Here is a 16,544-nt window from a genome sequence, read left to right on the forward strand (position 1 = left end):
TAGGGACTTTGAGATACAACTTTGCTTTCAACAGAGGCATAAATATAAAGTGTTCCAGCATGCTGTGATATTTCCAAATGTCATCGACTGCTGGGCGCTAGAGACGGATATTCTGTGTATGAGGCAGAAACAAAGGCAGGAAGGGGCTAGTCCTCTGGCATATATACCACTTAAACTAATCATTCAGAGCAGGCAGAACGAAGGCAGCTCGGTTTCCTGTGGATTTGCATCCAATGCCTCCTTTATTTTCCTGCTCCAGGACCTCCAGTTTCATCTCTACCCTGTCATCATCTCTTAGACACTTGCCCAGTGCCCTCAGCTCCTTCCCACCTGGTGCTCGCCTTCATCCTCTTGCCTTTCTTGCTGTGAGGACGTTAATGGGGCATCCCATGTATCCATCACACTGACAGCTGCACAGTTTTATCAAAACTTTTAGGGATATCCTGTCACTGAGAGCACCGTTACCCATGCCAAACTCGGTAGAAAATGTCTGGCGTGTCCCTGAGTTGTTTGTGGAGAGATGCCAGGCCATGCAGGCAGACAGGGAGTGCTCCCAAAAGGTTTGTTACCTGGGGCAGCCCCACTAGAAGTACCCATCTCTTGGGCAAGCTTCGGTGGCACGAGGCTTGGATCTGGTTGCATGGAAGTATGCGGCCATGTAAGGCTGACTTGGTTGGTTTTATTTGTGTGCTTCCTGCTCAGGATTTCTCTTGTAACACTTAGCTCTTTTATTGATATGTTCTTTCTTTATTATGCAGGGTCATTTCTTTATCTGTTGCCTGCAAGCTCTTTGCTTTGAATATTCACTACTCTGTCTTACAGGTCTACTTATTTGACACTTCTCACCTTTTTGCCTAAGCATATCTTGCAGGGAAGGTTTGGTCATTCACATCAGGAATCTTTGCTCCCCTCTGGCTAAACAGGAATAAAGATATGTTAGAGCTTTCGAGAAGATTACATAAGTGTTTCCAGTCCAGATTTTTCCACTGTAGTCCCTCTTTGTTCCTTCTCTTCCCTTACCTCCTCACCATCCATGTATATTTGCATAGTTGTCATTTTTCAGCATTATTGCTGTGAAAAAGTTGCCTATATATATAATGAGGAAAAATCAGGATCGCTTGAAACTTACAAAACAGTAGCTCATTGAAACTAGCCAAACAGCAGTGCTGCAGTTGAGGCTAATTCACTCTCTTCATTGAACCAAATGTTCCTCAATATGTTTTCTGCAGCATTTGCTTTCTCTGATGTCTGTTAAAAATAGCACGAATGAAACGCCATCCAGTAAATAGAGCTGGTGGAAATTCCTGCTTCATTTGCATAAGGATTTGAGTATGCATCTTCCTTTGACATTTGGCAAAGGCAAAGTTTGTTTTGGGTATAAAAATCTGAAGAACTTTGGGCCACAAAATATCACGATTTTCTCAATGATAAATATGGAGTTAAATTGCATTTTGATTGAGAATTTATAACATGAAACTTAAGCCTGTTTAAAAAACAAAACAAAAACTATTTTAAAACTGATCAGTATTATTATATTAATATACTGGAGATTTTACTTGTATCGGGTGGTGTTAATGTGTTGTTAATAACGGAGTAGACAGAATGTGTTTATTTTTGTTGGTGTTTTATAGCATGATACTTTTGCTATTTCTTTTTTTTTTTTTTCCTTACATTGAAATTTCCTGAACCGAATCTTCTTAGGGGATTATTTAGATTAATCAGATTGGTTCAGGAGCACAGATTTTTCCTACAACAGATTTTAAGCTAATTTCCCCAAATATAGACATTTCTATTGTACATCCAAATGCAAGGAGCGAAACTCAGATTTTTATTTCCAGTTCCAAAAACAGACTTTGTGCTGGGGGAGTAACACAGAAATTCGGCAGGCATAACAGATCTTCATATTATTCTGTTGGCATTTGAGTTCTTAATTTGACTGCCTGATACCTCCTCTTTCATGTAACTTTATTTTAAGCAGAAGTAACTTTATTTTAGCCTTTAAGCATAGTCCATAGGTTGTATAAAGTTCCATTCTGCATGTCCTCATAAAACACGAACTTCCAAATATGCCAGCTTCATTGGAGAGTGCTACTTAGGAGAGACTTTTCATCTTTTGCTTTTCTAGTTCTAGTGAAGATGGAAGCATCAAAAAGTAGCTCTATACAATAGTTCCTTCCCCCAAGGCTGTTAATGAGTTTGGTGTCGAGCATTAACAGGTTTAAATTTAGAGATTCGTAGGGATCACTTTTTGTACATGTTTGACCATATACTTTTCCTCATCTTGTCAAGCAGTTTGGTGAAATGGAGTATAAAAGACTGGTAATCTTGGCAAGTAGGTTTGTATTTTTCACAGTTTGTGGATCCTTTCCAGTGCAAGAAACTGTTAGGATTGGATCTGTTTCTGAAAAGTTGTAACCTGTAGTCCTGTTCCAGGAGATCCTTTGTATAAGCAGCACAGTCCCATTTTCTCCAGTTATTACGAGTTTGGATGAGACATCTTCGAGATGAGTTGTTCCTGCAGTATTAGTCCTTCATTATTCAGCCTGAGAACCTGAACAAACTGTGCTGTCTGCAAACTGTATTAGAATGGGCCCTGGAGAGCTGCCTGTTTACTGGGTGGTAGTGGTTGTACAAAGAGGTTTTGTACTGAGATTAGACTACTCATCGTTAATAAAATTGGACCGAGTTGTTAAAATATGGCCATTGTAATTTTCTACTTCTCATACTAGATGCTGACTCTATACCTGGAGTGCTGTCATGTCTTGAATAAGTGTGTATGTAAGTGTTTTTTTAAGGCCAGAAGTGTCCAAAGCTTCTTTTATACTGGCAAACCCTTTTGAAAAGAGAACAATAAATCAAAATCTATAGTTCATTTTAGAAAGCAGATGTGTAAGGAAAACGTATTTGTCCTTAATATTCAGCAAGGGCCTTTTCTGAAAAGTCTAATCAAACACAAGCCCCAGTATGGAAGCTGAAAGAGTGAAAACCAACCTGGATAACATTTCAAAGTGGAAAGATTCGAAACAGTACGTCAGTGATAGGTATTCTTATTTGTATACACATACATATTTAATACTATTCCGTGTGTACAGATGCAAATAATACAAAACCCCACAAAATGGATTTACACATCCAGTAGATCTCTGTATAATGGTGGTGTTGGTCTGCACTGCTGAAATGATGGCTTACAATATATGTTGAAGTACTGGCTCCGTGCTGCTATTTTTGAAATGCAACCTACAGAAATTTCCCATGTAAAAAATTCCAAGCGCTACCTTGACAGTTCAGGTGGCTCCTGTGAACAGGCACCTTCGACTAAACTTTTTTTCATAGCGTAGCTCACTGCAGGAGGACTGTGTGCTAATCTTATGCATAAAGTAATCTAAGGCTGACTAATCATTAGGAAGTCTCATGTTGCCAGGGAACTGAACACCCGTAGGTGGTAGGTCATGGAGCTGTGATTTGGATTCTTTTATTCTTCACTCAGAGCTTTTTTTTTTTTTTTTTTCTTTAAAAAAAATGTTCTAAAGGAATTGTAACACTTATGTTTTCTTTTCTTTTGGAAGAAAATCCTCTAGGGACCTAGAATGCAAGAGGGGAACTAACCCGAGATCTCTTTTAACTGAAGGACCTGGGTCAAGAAAAGTCTTTGAAAGATAGCTAATTATTACTGTGTAGAGGGTGGTTAGAGACAAAAATTGTGAATTTTAATTTTTTTCTGTTATTCTGAAATAGGAAAGAAACATTTTTTGCGGCTGCTTAGAAGATTGTCGAGCAAAAAGGGGAAGACAGCTTAAAGAGCCAGGCACTTTCTGATAAAGACACAATGTTAAGGAAGAAAAAATCCTCCAAAAGAACAAATTTGATGGATCTTTATTAAAAATATTTCTGTAACTCTGTCTGCTCTGTCTGCTTTACCAGTGCACATCAGTATGTACAGGACATAGGAGAATGTAATAGACACATTTTTTAGTAGCAGTTGCTGTATTGCAGGGCTGGAAGACAGCATATGCTTTCCTTTCTGCTTAAAAACCATAAATTGGGGAACCATGGGGGAGTGAAGACAAGGGAGCCTAACTTCGGAATCAACTAAAATGCCTCAAATTGTCAATAAAAAGAAAAAAATTAATATGTGAGCATTTAATAAAAAGGACAAACCCACGTAAGTAAAACAGGATTGATTTTTTTTTTTAATCCCTTTGAGGAGGACAGTTCTCTGGAGATTCTTCTGGGAGTGTTCTGGGATTACAGACTGGATCCAGACAGACAGCTGTGTAGTTTTTACCAGAGGGAGGAATACTCATGTGTTAAGAAATGCTTTAAACTTCCAGTATGCAGATTAGAGACAAAATTCTGCTAATGCTAACTGGGAGCATTTTATCCATTTGTGAAAGCTGTGTTTAGTGAACCTATAAACCATAATGCTGTTCTAGATTTAGTGCTGTTAATAATAAAAATATTACAAAACTGTCCTAGAGCATTAGATATTGTAATCTTATGTTGATTTTAGTTGTTGAATAGAAGTTTCAAGAAGATCAAGCCAATTCAGCAATTAAGTCTTTTATTTTATTTTAAGAGAGAATACTTTGAAAAATCAAAAGAATTCATCAGTGAACTCCATTGTACTTAAGATACTGAGTACCTGAACATACTGGAGGTTTGGAATTTCTTTAAATCAGAGGTCCAAAACCTGACAGGTTTGTGTCTATCCAAAGGAGAAAATACATTGTTAAGGAAATCTACGAAAAGCTAGGGATGAAAATATTCACGTAGTAGCGTTTGACAAAATTATGCTGATTTTGTCCTTGATAAATCAAATTTGATAAAACATAAAAGAACTGTAAGAACTAAAGTGATGATACAGTGCAGTATGCACACATCTGTTGTGCAGGTAGCAGTGTGTCATGGTTGAGGAAAAAAACTTTAGCTTGTATATGCTGTATGTGCAACCAAGATAATAACAGGAACTTAATGATGCTCACCCTCCACAAAACTGGTACCAGCACAGATTACAGATTGTCTGTCACTTCTTTACTAATCTGATTTATCATACCCAAGAAAAGCAGAGTCTATGTGCTCTCAGCTAGGACATCAACTTTACAAACAAACTCATTTATAAACCTTAGAATATTCTCTGAACACTCCCTTAAGTATGCTGTGATATCCAGAATGAAAGACGGTTTTGTAGGCTAGGTCTGTTTCCAGCCTAACTGCATTTCCAGTCTGCAATTACTTAAAATTTCTCAGAAGATTAAAACAACACTGGGACTTTACACACCTTAGTAAGTGTTATGGTGTTAGCAGATGTTCTTAGTAAAGCCACATTTTCCAAATATCCCACTGTCAGCCTATTGCCAGCATGATTCAGCCTGTTTACTTTAGTTTTATCTAAATAATTACAGCAAAATTTAATTGCCGGAACCAGATAGCGTTCAAGGAGAACCCATTAATATTAGAGGCAAAAGCTGCCTGGGGATTTGTAAATTAGAGCCAGTTCTGGCGTTCTTGGTATTTTTTAACTGAGGAAGCTGATTTCTGGCTTTTCTGATGATGGGTACAGCAATGTTGCGGTAAGTCCACTGTAGCTGAAGACAGCAGTGACATCCCGAAGGTAGAAGAGGCTGAAGTGTGGGTGGGCTGGCACCGGAACGTGCCCACAGAGAGCACCCGCCAGGCTTTTGTTGCCCATGCTGCAGCACAGCTCCATGTGCGGGGCACATGTGTGCAGGTGTGAATGGGCTTTTAATGTCGGTATCTAAAAGTGTTTTGCTTTAAAGGGTGCTGCACTTAATTGTTCTGCACACGAGGATTTTGGCTGCGAAAACACACGGTTGACAAGCTCTGCATTGTAAGGCATTTAACTGAATCTCAAATTTTGCTTTTTTTCTTCTGTCCATTTGAAGACACTTCAGGCAACAGCTGATTTGCTATTTGTCTTCTTTCACACCTGAATAATTTGTATTGTGTGTACAAAAAATGGATAAAAACTTTCAGAACTATAGACATGTTGACATGCTTTTTGTTTTCTTAAGGGCATGCTAAGTAATGCCGCTCTTTTAAATAGCTATTAGAATACCAGGTGTTTTTATTCCTTCAGACAACATCAATCTACAGTTTTCTCCTTTAAAAAACATTGCTTAATCACTTTCAATACTCATTACAGGCAGATTTGAGGCACTAAGTAGAAAAAAGGTCAGTCTCTAATATTCTGAACTCCTTGAGGTATATTAAAGAAGTTTATTTGCTGCAAAAGAGACAGTATGTGCCTGTCTAACTTTATTTGAAACCAAACCTACTGCAGTGGACACTTACATAACAGCATGTGTTTAAATGGAACAAAAATATGGTTCTTATTCCTCCTCTATTTTCCACAATGTTTTGAAAGTTTCATCTCTTTTTCCCTACCCATTACAAGCAATCTACACTACTTAAATGTTCCTGACAACCAAAAGCAAAATCAGACAAGTTACCTGGGTGTGATTTAGAATAATTGCATTATTTAGATAAGTGTCTGATTGGATTGGGGACTAGATTTGAATACAGCTTTCAGAGTGAGGATGGAGAAAATGGTGTGAAAAGAAACTACACTTTTTTTTTTCTTTCTCTCTGTGATTTAACACACTATTTTAAGTGGATGGATGATGTTTAGTAAAGAACAAGAGGAAAACCCGCAAGAATTGCAGAGTAAACATGCCAGTAGTTTCACAGTGGATATTGTAGGTACATGGAAAGATAGCACAGACTATCCATCATTTTTGGCGAAGTTCCAGGGTACCTGGTATTCTTGCCATGGGCAAATCTATAATTAGCCTAAAACCCTACACACTGATTGAGCTATCCTGGGTACCAAAACCAATGACTTCCTACTGAGCTAAAACAGTCTGCTTCTCGTTGGCACTAGTCCATGTTTCTCGCCTCCAAAACAAGTGCTTTGATATTTTTCATGCAGGAATGCAAGAGGCATGAAACTGGAATAGGAAGCAAGAAAGAGCATGTGTCTGCGGGCTAGTAAGCAAGACCACATAACCTCAGGAAGGTCCTCGCTGCTGGCTTGGGCATATCCCATGTCACTTTGTCACCCAGGTGGGCTCCTGTCATAGTAACTTGGCTTGGCTCTCTGAATCCACTTCAGCAGGGAGAGAACCTTAAACTTCGGAAATGAGGCTCCAGACCTGAGAGGCTTTGTAGAATCATTAAGGTTGGAAAAGCCCTTCAAGATCACCTGGGCCAATCATTCCCCTTCCACCAGTGTCACCCACCAAACGATGACCTTAAGCACCATGTCCAACCTTGCCTTGAACACCTGCAGTGACGGTGATGACAATCCCAGTGTTGGCCTCAAGATAACTCACAAGAGAAGGCTGTACAGAACAGTTTGTCTTCCAGGTTGCATCCTCAACAAATACTTCCTCAAGCTGCATTTATAAACCGGAATTCAATAGGCATAGCTTCTTAATCATGCCTGTACTTTCAATTTGATATTTCTATATCCTTGTTCATATTATTGATGAATTTCAGCACAGTCATTTTACAGCTATTAATTAAACAATGGTCTTCAGTTAGTACAGTGCCTGTTTTTTTTTAATGATAGTGTCCCAGTGGCAAACAAAATTTAGGGTTACTTTTGCTTACTAAACTGATAAAACAATTTTCCTCATTTTTCTCTAGGTTCGTAAAAGTTTTTCTGGAGTTCTGCAATCTTTCCCTTTAATTCCTATTTCTCTTGTGAGTCAGACTGCTTTGTTAGCAGTCCTTTGTGAGCTTATTTTCAATTTTAAGTATCTTAAATGGCAAAAAAACGAATTAAGTGGAAAAGTGTAATTTGTAAATGACTTAAGAATGACCATCTTTCAAACTATGTAATCACATCTTGTCTGACAACAGGGACACAAAAGCAGTTGTTGAACTGTTCCTGCAGCTTACTGGGGCATTAACATTACAAAGAAGGATTTCTGTATGAGCTGGAGATGTACAGAGAGTCCAAAAAGCTCTAACAGGTAATTTGAAGAAGCTTGTGCTCAAACATTGAAAAATCAAATACAAGTGTCAAAACCTAACACAAATACTGTACTGTTATTCCTGTTACAGTAATTACATACACAACTTATTCTTCATCTCTGCTTTTATGCCTAGAGTTTCTGCAGTCCAGGTGAGGTTGAAAGGTAGAGTTTGCATTTAGTTTCAGAGCTTTATGGCCATTCACAGCTTGTGGCCTTACCAGAGGTCACACAGTTCTTGTGGCATTGCATTTTTGCTTGGTCAGGGGTCTGAAGAATGAAGTAAATTTGGAAAGACCAAGAGCTCAGTTAATGACAGTTTTATAAAGTGATTGAGGAGTTGGTACATCAGCCGACTCTACACGGGAACTGTGGTTATTCATGAGCTGCAGTGCTGATGGTCAGCTGGTGTTTCTCTGGTCTGCAGGACTATGATAGAAGTTTTCAATCTCAAGTGACTGAAGGATCTGTGGAGAACATGCTTTTTTGTCATCTTAATCCTTTTCATGGCTCCACCGTTAAGCATAACCTTTGCAGGCCTAGAGTTTGGGTCTAGCTGATGAGCTCCTTTTGCAGAAGTGATGCGATAGTCTTCTAGCTAAAATAAGAGATTCCTTGATGCTATGGGTTTCTTTGTTGTCTTAGAGGTGAATCCGGCTTTTAATGGTTTTCTGCGTTCCCTGGATTTTTATTGCATTGATCTGTAATATAATTTGCATGCGTTGTGCTTTAACAGCTTTCATCTGTAGGTAGGATATCGAGTACTTCCGACTTTTATGATGTCATTATTTCTGACTCTGAATTTGGTCCAGGTGCTCATTATGCATTTAAACTCCATACAGATGACAGGCACTTATTGATGGAGACATGGCTATATAGCAGGAGTTTCTTGTAGTACAGATGAACAAAAAGACTTTTTGGAATTGTTTAATGTGAAAGTAACCTGAGTGTACGAGTACAATGCAAAGTAGGAACCTGGGAGCTCAAGTGGAGTATTCATAAATATTCTTTAGGATTTCAAGACAAGGACAAATGCTTCCAGCCTGAAGCTGTGCCAGGTTAATTCTTTAAAGACCTTCTAGATGAGACAACAGGATAAGAAAGACCACAGAGAGCCCTTGCGGATTATTGTTTGTTGCAGTCTCTTTCACACCATTTATTAAGAATGAATTCTGAATGAATTCGTGATGCTGGAAACAGATAGGTCTTGTTGAAATTGGAGACATGAATAAGGAGGTTCAGTGATTGTTATCGAGAAAAGTAAGGCGTATAGATTGTCAGTAATGGAAGCTGCTTTCAGTAGATGCTTTTTGAGCCTGTAGGTAAAAGTAAATGGAAGCTCCTTAGGATTGTAGCTTATTCAAATTATATTGCTGCAGTTGGATGTAACTGAGGCTTCCTTTTTAATTTTTTTTTTTTTTTTTTAAGCATGTAAATTGTCTTCATTAAACTGTATTGATTTTGTTATCTTTAGGGACTTTTTGTGCTTTGGATTTGGGGGTGAGGGTGCTTTGGCTATGAAGTATAGGGCAGCAGCCCTTTTCTTCCAGCAAATCTGTCATCTGGAAGATTTCCAAAAATGCCTGCATTCTCGTAACTTTTACAAATTGTTGGTACAGCATACTGAAGACAGCTTGTATAGTTCTTGTTGCTGTCCCAAAATATTGACATGCTGGTGTTTTTCTGTTTGTATTGTTGGAACTATATATATAAAGGGGGCATACCTTCTCCAAGCTCTCAAATGATGGTCTTGATAGATGGGAACAAGCCAACTTTGTATGATGTATAGCTATATCCTTGTAAACTTACCTGCTTTAATACAAGCCTAAAATTCTGAAACATGCTTTCTGCTTATCTGGCAAGTTTGGGAAGTAAATCATTTGTAGACATAATTTAATAAAGAATGTCCATATAAATAAGGTTATGTTAGCATGCTGGCTATGGCAGGTTTTCTAGACAAGTATTTTCAGTCCTTAACAGATCATACGGAAAACCCTTATACATGCATACTTTATAATTACAGAATGGATTTTTTCTGAATGATAGTTCCTTTGTAAATGTCCCAGAAGTCCCTTCAGAGCTCCTGCTTTTCTTACTGAACACCTTATAACATCATCTGCTCTTTCACAAGTATTCGTAGTCTGGTGGCCTGTTTCCCCGTGCTTGCCAGAAAATCCTTTTTATCCCCTCCCCAACACGCAAAATAGCATACCCGGACTCATCCACATGACCTCAAACTTCTGTTTCAGATCCTTCTTCAGTGATATTATTTACCTTTCTCCTGGTGAAATTCATGGTGCAGTTAGGTGGATGGGCACCTGAAAATATTTGATGCTTTACATGAGTACGTGTGTGGTTTTTATTCCATTTTAGATAACCTATATTTCTCAAAACTATTGAAAAGTACTTCCATGTCTTTATCTCTCTTTTACGGAATATTTCATGGTTCTCCATGTCTGTTTTAATGGTGATGGTATTCTACCATACCGTTATTCACCACCATTTGCAATGAGCAGGGCTGTTCCTATTACAGGGCTCTCTACAAATTTGGGTAATTGTCATCATTTGAGTTACACACAGGCTTTTTCATGTCTGCAACTGCAGAAGGCTGACTTGAGACTCACGGTGGTGGCTGAGTGGTCTGAGAAGACCATCCATCACATTCATCCTGTGGGTTAGTCTTTCAATCCAAGTCTGAGGAAATTATGATTTAGTTAGTATATATGGGACCTCTGAATGTGATTTTGAATGATTCCGTCTATCCATCATAGTACTTCTCTCCCTTACAAATTTGTCTGGACAATGATTCCATACTTCTCTGTGTGTGGTTAGCATCTTAGGTAGCTGGGAACAGTTTTGGTAAATGTGTAGACACTTGGACAATGAAGTTGAATGTGATTCTTGGTTGTACTGTGATGAGATCTGACCAGTTCATGCATTGAGAATGGGAGAAGTGAGGAAAAAGAGATCTTCATCCCAAAACACAGTTTTTAAAAGTTGGAGTCCATTCTTCCCACTGCAGCATTCACTTGCTGCGCAGTTATCACAGAATCATAAAACATCCCGAGTTGGAAGGGACGCACAAGGATCAGCGAGTCCAACTCCTATCATTAGGAGTAGTTTGGTGTCAGGTCTCCCACGCTGGAAGTGTTTAAACTCTTCACAGTGTGTGTGTTAGAAGTGCCTGACTGGGCAGGGTACGTGACTGCCACCATCGGCACTGCAGTGGGAGCTGTCGTCATTTTCTTTAAAGCTGCCTGTGATCTGCAAACCCGGTAATGAAGAGAGGAAAAAAAGAAATGAAATGCAACAGTAATATGTACCTCCTGGGTATTTGAAAGCCACAGAGTGCTAATTAAAATCTCAGACTTAAATATCTGATGCTAGGGAGTATGAAACAGAACATGGGGTAGCTAGAAACCGTAACTTTACAGATAAACAATGCCAAAATAAAAACATAAGTGTCTGGGGCCACTTAGCTGGGATTTTAGTAAAATTTTCATTGAATAGGCATTGGTATATACGTCTGAAAACTCATTTATTTTTTGAGCATTTACATGTATTAATCGTGTTATTTTCTTAGATCCCTCAGCTGTGAGATGCCAAAAGGTTATCAAATGTGGCGCAGCAGTTCCCAGCTGCTTTCTGGCCAGCGTTCAAGCTGTCCCTTCTTAGGCCTTAGCACTTCACCCAAGGAAACTGTCCCTTCTTTGCTGGCTCACCTCTTCGCAGGACCAGGGATGATTGATACCACCTAGAAATGCCAATGAGAAGCTCTTAGAGCTTGATGCTGAAGATATTTCACGCTAATGCTTTTTGACATGTCTTCTTTTACCTTCCAAGTACCTCCGAATTAACCTACCAGGGCACTCGATTTCCCCTCCCCTCGTGGTGTAACCGGCTGAGTGTGGTAGCGTGTGGTCTGTGGTAGAGCTGGGCAGAAATAGAAGTGGTGTGTGTGGAAATAGCTAAAATTGGGCTGTAATAAAAACAGATACAGTATAAGGAAAGAGCTAAAAATACTTTACGAATAGACGTGTGTGTGTGTGTACAAATGAGAACAAAATTATAATGGCCAGTATACAGATTCTGTTGCTTAGGGATTTTCTTCCTTTAGCAATCTGTTGATTTTCACTTCCTTTTACAGAGGATTTCGCTTTGGTTTGGTCTTCAGCTCAGAAGTAATTTCTTTACTGCTTATTATTTGGTAAAATGATACTATTTCTAAGCATCTACTTTGTATAAGTACTGGTAAAAATCCAAATAAATGTTTTAACTACAAAAACAAAAAAATCAAACATAAAACAAACAAAAAAAAAAAAAAAACAGCACAAAATCCCTTGTTCTAATACTTGCAGTTTACTTCACCGTTACCTGCTTCTCTCAACATTTCAGCATCACTGCTTCCTCCTTCCTCTGCCATCCCTTGCAGGACAGCACTGGAAGTACGAGACTGGAAGTCCATGCCTGCAATAGCAGTAGCCTGCGGATATCAGGAAGGGGAATTGGAAAGAAGGTTCTGCTTCTCCCATGCCAGCTCTGGGAGGGGGGGGAAATGCTCCATGGTGGTATACAGCATGGCACACTAACCACGCATGCAGTAGGCAGAAGAAGTAGAGGTGGTGTGTCCTCCAGGGTGTGGGCAGGATCTTCACAGAGCATCTCTGTGAGGTCCAAAGACTTCTGAAGGAATCTTTTATTCACATGAAAGCACTTCTAGAGGTGTGAATTTTGTCCAGACCTTTTTTTTTTTTCTTTGGAGATGTATAAATCTCAAAAAACAACCCAAAACCTTAATCAGTGAGAGTTTTTATGGAATCATGTTTTCAGATCTGTTCCAGCCCTGCTTCCTCTGATTTCCTTAGATGGACAAATAATAAACTTTTCCCTAACCTTCTCTAACTTCAAGGAATTGAGGACCTATACTTTGAGCAAATCATCCTGAAAACAGACAAGACAACGTGGAAGATTTCTATCCACAGTGTTAAAGTTTTCATGAAGTTTTATGAGCAACTGGTAAACAACATTTTGTAATGGGAGGTATCAAGCAGCTTCAACTATAACATTCAATTGAATGTTTGGTTGAAGTGAACTGTAATGTTCCACTTAATGTAATCTCAATAATGTGTTTTGCAGTAGAAAGGAGGGCTGATGGTGTGGTTCAGGCAACATTATACACGTGAGTTGCAGAGAAACAAAAGTTCTTGGCACCAAGTATCTTTTAAATGTGGCAATGCTGTAAATATGAGTCACAGAATGGAATAATTTAGTGTTTCTTTGTGCATTTCTTGACGTGCACTTCAGTAGAAGTACAAAAATTTTAAATTGCCATTTTCTTTTAAAAATGGATCTTAAGTGGTGCTACTAATTACAACAGCAAGAACAACATTGCATGTTTTATATTGAGACATCTGTTCGGCATGGTGTCTGGAGTTGATACAGCTGTGCCAGTTTGGATTTCTCATGCAATTAATAGCCTGGGGATCTAAATCCTCCCAAAAGTCAGGTGCTCAGAGATGTCTGAACATATATCATCAGAGCAAAAATAAAAAACTTCAATAGAAGTTACTGGGCATCTTTTGTGGCTGAAAATTTTATGAAGATTTTCAAAAACATTCAGTGTGTTATCAAGATCTAGGAATATGAGATGGCTTTGGTAAAAACAAGTTAAAAAATACCTGCAGTATTGAAACATTTTCATCTTTGATGAATTTACGTAGCTTGATGTTGGAACTGTTTGAAAAAAGGTCTTTTTAAAAGCAAGTTACACTGAACTCAGAAGCATTTAGAAGATCTAGAAATAAGATTTTAGAGCAGATCATGGTATTAAATGTGAGGCCTGAAATAGAAGTTAATCTTGACATTTGATTTTAAGCCAATCTATGGAGTGAAAAAATAAGTTGCATCTGTCCCTCTGAACTTGTGTCTTTACTACCTCTTCTCATAATGCCAGCAGAGATACTGCAATATACATATATTGAGTCTGTATATGGCAGAGATTTGAAACAGTAAATGAATTCAGTGCTAAAAGGAGACTGCTTTCTAACGCACTGTGACTGTCAATGGTAAGACTTCATTGAGTAGCTGTAGCAACCCAGCAGATTCAGAGTAATACCAGAAGGAGTAAAAAATGATCAAATAATCACAAGAATTTCAGTAGAAACCTTGATGTTTTAGTTTTCCTAACTTGAACTTGGGCATACAAAGGACTGGTGTCTGTCTCACACTGTGGGCTCCTCCTTTGCCGTGGCACCACCTTTCTTATAGCTGACTCCGGTGATCTTCCCCTTACATCATCTTCTCAAATCCTCGATTGTGGTCATTTCTTTGTTCTCCAGCTACAGTCCCAGTGTTGTTTGTGGTTCCAGCCCATCAAATGTGGTTTCTTTGATTGTCCATTCCTTGCTGCATCAGAAAGCCTTTTCTCTATCCTTATTCTCTTTGATCCTCTTCAAGTTCTGCACTTGTAAATTTACAGTGAACTCATACATTATTCTCTCCTAATTTCTCTTCCTACTCCTTCACTGCTTCGTTGTATCATTAAAACAAACATCCCCCCACCTACTTTCAGGCAAAAGGGGAGCGAGGTGACAGAATAAGCCTCAAGATGTGATAAGATGCTGGCAGACAATATTTTTGTCTGTACAGAGCAGTTAAGGACACTCTTGAATATTGTGTTGAGTGAAAGCATCTTTGCCCTTTGAATTTCATGGGAATGACATTTTTCATATATACTTCCCTTTAAGGTGTTACTGACCTTTGAACCAAAATTATCCCATGTATTCCCTTCCTCTCAGTGATGAAAACTAATTTGTTCAAAATAATTTTGAAAATGAAGTTATGGAAAGATGTATTTACACAAATGGGAGAAACTGTATTACATCAAAGTCTTTCAATGTATTTTGTTTTACCCTGTTGTAACTCTTAAATTAGATTTTGTCTTTTTCATCTTTAGTGCTGTAACTTCGATAGTCTTAACATGTTTGGAGTGCCCTCCCCTCCCCCTCCAATTCCTACCTAAAATCGTGGTATTGCTTGTGCTGGAAACAAACTTGCTGTGGGGAGAAAACAAACAAACAAACATAATAAATGAATAAATAAATAAAAAGCAGAAGCTTGATTACAAGTTGTGAATATTCAAAAATGGCAGATCTTTAGGCATTCACTTACACCCCTCAAATAAGACATATTTCCAAATCTCACTTTTCATATTGTTTAGAGTTTAAAAAAAAAAAAAAGGCACGCATAATTTACAAAATCTAAAATATCACTGCAGAAATGTGTAATTATTTAATTAAGGAAATACAGGAAAAAATAGGAAGTTTATTTAGAAGCTTTGTATACAACCAAACACAATCCAAGAACATCTTCAGCTGGTATATATTGTCATAGTCCCTTGGTGGTAACTCAATTAAAATCAAGTTGTACAAGTCAAAAATGTGCACTGATGTGTGCACATTAAACATCTGCTCTAAAAAAAAAAAATAAATCTAAAAATATTTTGAGATTGAAATAAACTGCAAAAATCTGTTTCCTATTGTTTTCTCTTTTAAGACATTTAGCTCTGTAGACCACATTTGTAAAGCTGAAAATCTATGAGGGCCATTTAATTATGGAAACCATAAAAACTAAGATGTAAGATACTACATTAAAGGAAGGCTGACTATCTGCTAAATGAATTCAGCCAGTTCCTTTCAGATATGATCAGTATGATGTACAGGCAGAAAGTTAGGGAAATTCCAAAGAAATATGGGGAAGGGAGTAGGAACAGTTTTGTGAAAATGACAGGGAAAAAATCGGTAAGACTGGATCGCTTCTTGGTTTGTTTTTGTGGCATGCTTTGAGAACAAACTTTCTTTATTGATGCACGTGCTAAAATGATCTTTTGCTGCAGCTTCTTTCCATTGCTGTCTGGAACCTGGAGATGAAATCCAGAGCTCTGTTTTACCATACAGGTTTGTGTTAATGAAGCCGCAACATTTCTGGGATTCTGACCAGTAAACTTAGGGAAATCCAGTTTGGGGAAGGTCAAGCTTCACTAGGGTGAAGCATGGCTCTTCTTACAGCATGCTGGTCATGCAGCTAATAGCTTTTGAGTTGAGTCTCAAGAATGTAGGTCCTGCATCTGGTGACAGCTTCAACCAATTGATTCTTTCCATGTAAGATGAAAGAGGTAAAAACAGGTAAGACTGTTCCTCATCTCCTTTGTTGCTTAGTAGCTTGTTGAATAAAGCCACAGAAGTTAAGTGAAGCATAAGGCTTTTTTCTTTATGTAGGTGTTCTCCCCGTCTATAGTACCAATACAGTAAAAATCACCACATATTTTCCCACCCCCTACGTACATAATGAAAAAATAGCTTTTGCCTGAGATATAAAATTAATCGTGTGGAGATCAGCAGCACACTGCTATGCTGCAATTCTATTGCTTCCATAGAGATTCATTTTCCATTTCCAATTGCTAGGGGAGCCATAAAATATTTAGATACCTACGTATGTAGGAATCTTTTGTTGGATACAATTGTCCAGATATAGAAGATCTGCAGTTAG

The 16,544-nt window shown here is 38.3% G+C and overlaps 1 protein-coding gene across 7 annotated transcripts in view; it reads left to right on the forward strand.

Moving 5' to 3' along the window:
- Window positions 1-16,544, forward strand: part of DCLK1 (doublecortin like kinase 1) — a 240,859-nt gene that overhangs the window by 126,625 nt on the left and 97,690 nt on the right. The window contains exon 5 of one of the 7 annotated variants that reach the window (XM_072032601.1): window positions 3,736-4,544. The exons of the other annotated variants lie outside the window; for them this stretch is intronic. Coding sequence (XP_071888702.1) covers window positions 3,736-3,797 — 62 coding nt within the window. The 3' untranslated portion in view covers window positions 3,798-4,544. Of the gene's footprint in view, window positions 1-3,735; window positions 4,545-16,544 lie in introns of those variants that run through there. 7 annotated transcript variants of the gene reach the window in all.

The sequence above is a fragment of the Anas platyrhynchos genome, chromosome 1 (assembly GCF_047663525.1).
Source record: "Anas platyrhynchos isolate ZD024472 breed Pekin duck chromosome 1, IASCAAS_PekinDuck_T2T, whole genome shotgun sequence".
NCBI classification, from domain to species: Eukaryota; Metazoa; Chordata; class Aves; order Anseriformes; family Anatidae; genus Anas; species Anas platyrhynchos.